The sequence below is a fragment of the Stenella coeruleoalba genome (genome assembly GCF_951394435.1).
Source record: "Stenella coeruleoalba genome assembly, chromosome: 13".
Classification (NCBI taxonomy): Eukaryota; Metazoa; Chordata; class Mammalia; order Artiodactyla; family Delphinidae; genus Stenella; species Stenella coeruleoalba.
Window position 1 is genome coordinate 86,255,974 of NC_137159.1, and position 6,085 is coordinate 86,262,058.

Here is a 6,085-nt window from a genome sequence, read left to right on the forward strand (position 1 = left end):
ATCAGTTTTCTCCCTCCAAAAAAATAAAATAAAATAAAAAATTTGCCATGGTCCCTTTTTTTGTGTTTGTTTAAAAAAAAAAAAAAACACCAGTTCTTTAAGATCTCTTAAGGAAAAAAAAAAAAAAAAAAACACATCTCCAACCAACTCCCTAGCGTTAACAGTCGCGCTGCCAAAGGGTCCTCCGCAGGCGTCTTCCAGACTTCAAAGCCCGACCAGCTTCACACAGCGCCTTCCGGAGCGGGTCCTCCCTCCCCTCCCCCGCCCCGCCCCTCCGCCTTTGTTGCAATCGCGAATTTCAGAAAAAAAGAAATAGTAATTACAAAAACACATTTGAGGGGGAAAAAATCACAACTCCAGACTAGGTATGCAACTACCTTGAGACACGATCAAGGAAGGGAGGGGGGACAAAAAAAGGACAGGAAAAATGTTTCAAAACTACTCATTTCACTTTAACTCCACCAAAATTTTCATCATCTTTTCCAATTTCTTTGTGTCACGACATCATATCAATACCAGCATCTTCTTCTCTCCCCTCCACCCTACCGCCACCACCATCGACACCTCCTCCCCCCCCCGCCCTCCTCCTTACGACCACCATGACCTCCTCCCAAGGAACCCTGCTCTGCACCCGCCGAGAGAAAGAGCGAGAAGCGGGCGCCCCTCTCAATACGTGAACACCAGGTCGGAGAAGTTCGCCTCCAGCCAGTCCCCCGCGATCATCTCGCTCAGCTCGGGCGTGCAGTAATCGGGGAACTCGAAGTGGGAGCCCAGGCTGCCCTCGCTGAACGAATCCAAATCCTTATCCACCAGAGACAGGGACAGGTTCCCGGCCGCCGCGCCGCCCCCCAGCTGCTGCTCGCTGGCGCTGTGCGCGCTCTGGGAGAAATTCAAGCTCAGGTCGAACATCAGGTCGTCGGCGTCCTCGCCGCCGCTGCTGCTGCTGCTGCTGCCGCTGCTGCTGCTGGACGAGGAGGACGAGGACGAGGAGGTGGAGACGGAGCGCGAGGACGCGGGCGACAGCGCGGGCTGCGCCAGCGGCGGCGGGTGCTGCTTGGTGATGTTCTTGAAGCTGTAGTAGAGGCGGCTGCCGCCCCCGGCGCCCGCGGTCGCGCCGGCCCGCACCTCGTCGTAGAGGCTCGCGCCCTCGGGGGACTCGGCCGCGCTACTCAGCGTGGGGCTGGCGGGCACTTTGGCGACGTTGTAGCGTCTCAGCAGCTGCGGCGGCTGCTGCCCGGGCGGCTGCAGGAGCTGCGGGTGCGGCGGCTCCTCGTCCTCGTCGTCCGCCTCCTGCTTGATCCGAAGCTGCAGCTCGTCGTCGTCCTCGTCGTCCTCGTCATCCTCGTCCAGGAACACGCACTTGACCGTCTTGCCCGCGCCGCCGCCGCCCGCGCCGCTCCCGCGCAGGCTGCCGAGCACGTAGTCGTCGCCCGCGCCGCCGTAGTCCCCGGGCTGGGCCGCCTTGCCCGCGCCGGCCTTGGCGCCGCCGGCCGCGGGGGCCGTAGGGGCCTTGAGCTTGCCGCATTTCTTGCTCGAGCCCTTGGAGGTCTTGGCGCCGCCCGCGCCGCCGCCCGCGCCGCCGCCGCCGCCCGCCGCGCTCTTCTCGGGGCTCTGGCTGGCGCTGGGCTTGGCCGAGGGGTCCATTTTGGGCTTTTTCCGGGGCCGGTACTTGTAGTCGGGGTAGTCGGCCATGTGCTTGAGCCGCAGCCGCTCCGCCTCCCGGATGAACGGGATCTTCTCGCTGTCCTTCAGCATTTTCCACCGCTTCCCCAGCCTCTTGGAGATCTCGGCGTTATGCATGTCCGGAGACTGCTCCATGATCTTCCTGCGCTCGATCTTGGACCACACCATGAAGGCGTTCATCGGCCTCTTGATGTGGCCCGACGCCGTTTTGCACCAGTCCGGGTCGCTCTCGTCCAGGGCCACCGGGCTGCAAGCCATGAATTCGCCCTCCTCCGTGTCCAGCGCCTCCCGGGGCAGGTTGCTCTCCGCTTCCAAGCTCTCGGCCTGCTGCACCATGATCCGCTGCGGGGCTGGGCGCTCCAACCCGGGCCGCTCGGTCTCGTGCGGAGCTCCCCCTCCCCCTCTCGCCCCTCCACCTTCCCGGGCAAGTTGCAAAGTCCTCGGCACCCCGCGTCCGCGGCTCCCCCCCTCCCCCCCGCCCCCCCTTCCAGGCTGCACACAGCGGCTGCGGCGGCTTCGGCGGCGACGGCCGCCCGCTCGCGGGGAGCTGCGGCCGCGACGGGAGAGGCGGCGGCGGCGGCGGCGGTCGAAGCAGCCCGGGACCCCTCTCTCCGGCTCGTGGCTCCCGCCGCGAGCGCCGGACCCCGAGCACTCCCAGGCGCGCGCGCTCCTTCTGCAAAAAGTTGAGGGCTCTCTCCCAACTAGTTATCAGGGTGTCATATGGGTGACATCACTCCCCGGGCCAGCCAATGGCTGGGGGCCGGCTCCGCCCATCTGCCTTTATTAACTCCGCGGCCCCTCCCCCTCCCCCGCCCTCGGGGCTGCTTTGCAAAGATGGGGGGTGGGGGAGGAGGAGGCCTGTCTGGAAATATGTTATTTTTAAAAAATCCGCGTGTGTGCACAGATGCGCCTCTCCCCAGGATGCTCCGGAGCCGCGCACGGCCCCGCGGCGGGCCGGCACTCCCGGGGCGAACCGGGCTAGTCCCGGCGTCGGAGCGAACCGAGGACCAGGTCCCCGGAGAGGCCCGGCGCCCTTTTGTGCCGGGTCCGGGGGAGGCCGGTCAGAGTGAGCAGACGAGGCGCGCGCTCGTTCGCCGCGGGCGCACGCTCGGGCACGCGCACAGCCCGAGACGGCGGGTGCGGCCCGGCCCGCCCGGTGGGCGCAGCTGCTCCCCGGCGCGTCCCCGGGGGCTCGGCCGCTCCCCGGCGCCGCGCGCCGTCAGAGTCCGCCCGCGGCTCCCGCCGCACCCCGGCCGACGGAAGGTGGCGCTTTAACACAACAACCTTCCCGGGGCACGTGGGCTCTCTCCTCCTTTTCCCTTTCTCCTTTTCTCTAAAGCAGAGACATCCGTTTAAAGCCCGAGAGGCTGGATTCCCCCTCCTCCGTTTGCGTTTTCCGTTTTGTCCTTTTTCCTCGTCTGTTCTTCCTCCTCCGCGGTGTTTGGAGACGCCGCGGTGCGGGTTTGGCGGCGCCGGGCCCCCGCGCGCCCCGCCCCGGGCGGGGGCCGGAGTAACGGTCCGTGGGACTCAGCGGGGGCCGGGTCCTCGCCTTCGATCCGGCCACTCCCCGGGCTGGTGCTAAACCGGGTCCGGGACCCTAGAGCTTCGGCACAGCCCCGCCCCTGCGTCGCTCGTCCCCCCTCCCCTCTCCCGCTCCTTCCCCATCCCCTCCCCCAAGGCCCCCTCCCCCTCCTTCCCAGTCCTCCCCTTCCTCTTTGTCCCCTCCCCCTGTCTCGGTCACCAGCGCCCTCCAGAGCAGCCTCGTCCTGAAATCTCGCCCCGAGCTAGCACGCCTTATGGGTCACTCGCTATTGTAGCTGAACAACCCAGACCAAAGAGAAAACCAGGAGCACCCCAAGTTTCCAGTCGAAATATTCCCTATGTCTGTGGCAAGGTGGGACCGACTGCCCGTAGAACAGAGACACGGTGAGCAGGCTAGCTGATGTCAAGCCCGTGCCCCTTCCGTCTCACTCTGATTATTTCCAAACGCGTTTTTCTTTGTGTGTCCCTGTTACCCGTCTCTGGATATTCTGGGGGCAATTTAGAGAAAACCGCCGCTTCCTGTGCATTCTCTGTTGTCATCATCACCGTCTTCACACCCTCCGGCGTTGGGGAGCTGGCAACTTTGAGTAGTTCCTAAGATGCTGCCCTGAGAATTTCACAAGAAATGTCAGCTGCTCAGGACTAGTGAAATTAGCCAAACCTGCTTCCTTTCAGGTGCTCTCTCTGCGAAAAAAATGCTGCATTACCTAAGCATTGCAGTTTTTTTGGCGTCTTTAATGACAGAAAATGGTACCATGTTTTCACAGATCCGTATTATTATTATTTTTTTAATCTTCATGGCCATACCCTCCCCCACCTACGTTCATCCTAAAGAAAAAACACTGCATCAAATACTTGTAGTACTCAGGCCAATAAGGCAGGCGGTTTGTTTTTTTAAGGGCCAGAGGAACCGTAAGAATTTTCAGTTGTTCTTAGGGGGTAACCTGAAATCTGGAGACGTATGAAACCCAAGGCAGTGTGTGGAAATTCATCTTCTCCCCGCAAGGCCAGCCCTGCATCTTGTTTTTCTCCTGCCTCACAGGCTTCCCAGCTCTTCCAGCTGTTGGGAACACCACAGGAGGGTAGGGATGGCCTGGGTAGTGACCCTACCCGTGCTGCACCCCACACTCCGGCTAGAGGGCTTGAAATAATTTAGCTCAGTTGCAATATTTTCACGCAAACTACGAGGGTGCCTAGCATTTTAGACTCTGAAAGAGGATGCATTTGAAAATCTTTGGCGAATTCAGTATTTATGCGCCTTCACTCGACAGCAAAAATCAGGTTTAACTTCTTACTTATTTAATATTTTATGCAAACACATTTAGATCTTTTAGTTTTCCTTTTCTCTTGACCTTTGTTGCAGAGAGTCCAAAAATATAGTCTTTGGAATACATAAGTAAGCCACATTCCTATTCTTCTTAAAGCATCTATTTTTTTTTTTCAACTTTGTTTTTAGAAATTAGGTTTAACCTCAGAATGAGAATTATGTGAGGGCTGAAAAATAATGGGCTTTATTCTTAACAGTGCTGGGATCTTCTTAGAGGAAGTATAAGGTAAAATTTACTCTTTCAAATAAGAAGTGTAATTTCTGTTCAAAGAAAGATGGCCATTTGTTAGGGAAGTTAAAGGTGGAGGAAGGAGGTTGTTTATTAGTCGGAGAGGACCGGAAATGATGAGAAGAGGTGAGTGGGTGAGGGTAAACCCTGTGATGTGATGAGTCTTTCAATAAACAGAGACTGGAGGGGGGAAAGCAGGCATTGCCGGTGTGCCCAGGAATGTGGTAGAGCGGATTTCTCCCTCTGTGCCATGGGCAAAGGTAAAGCACAATTTTCAGGAGGGATTAACCGGATTGCTATTGTGTATCATGTATCCACCCCACAAATTTAATGTTAGCTCATTTAGTGAGGGGACTAAGAGTGAGGAAAGGAAAAGAAAACTAAATAACTCCTCTCTATACTTTTTTTTTTTTTTGGTTTCCTAAGGAAAAATGTTTTAAGTAGTATAACATTAAAAAAAAAAAAAAGAAAAGAAATGGGCCCGTGTTTGAGACTTGCACGTTTCTTACAGGAAGAGTATTTATGTGTGGGAAACACATGTTTTCAACACCAGCAGTAACCGACTATTTAAAAGAATTTTAGGCTAACAAAAAATGCGGGCTTCTCTAATGATACACCTCTTGGAAGTCTAATTTGGTAAAACGGAAATTTATCTGCTATTTTTTAAACCACTGAATGTACCTCAGGATTAGACACATCTTCCATCTTTTAATAGTGAATATACATGTTCTATTTGTGTGTATATCCACCTATGTACTTGTTTAGAAGCAAGATACGCAATCTTCTTATTAACAATAAACATTGTTGGATATATAATTAATGTTCAGAGTCTTAAGATTTACTTTGGATTATCAGAGCTACAAAAGACTATTTTATGGTTATTATTATCTTTTTTACAATTGCATCTTTAGCAAAAAAAAATTATAAGGACTGTTATATAAGAGGGTAAGATATTCTACAAAATCTCTCAAAATTACAAAAACGCAATTAGAACAAATATGCAATGTACCTTTTTCCTTTGAAGAAGAAACATTTTGCTAAGTAAATAATACACTAAAAATATCACTGGGTGAATATCTGACTCACTGAATGGAACATGCCATTTTTCAAGTATTCTGACTCCATGCGTGTCCCCATTGCTGAAAGGATGCCGTGCAAGGCCGCTCTTCCTTTTTCTTCTCCTTGGACCTACTCTCCCAAGGTGAGTTCTCAGCTCTTCAGCATTCAGCTATATCAGACCTCAATCCTGAGTTTGGACCTGAGTATCTTCCATCTACGGGACCTCCCCCTTTCATGTCCCTCCC

At 54.9% G+C, this 6,085-nt stretch overlaps 1 protein-coding gene across 1 annotated transcript; it reads right to left on the bottom strand.

Moving 5' to 3' along the window:
• Nucleotides 1–600: 600 nt before the first annotated feature.
• Nucleotides 601–2,091, bottom strand: SOX11 (SRY-box transcription factor 11). Its single transcript, XM_079941193.1, has one exon. The coding sequence runs from the start codon at nt 2,017–2,019 to the stop codon at nt 667–669; it is 1,353 nt and encodes a 450-aa protein (XP_079797319.1). The 5' UTR covers nt 2,020–2,091; the 3' UTR covers nt 601–666.
• Nucleotides 2,092–6,085: the final 3,994 nt, after the last annotated feature.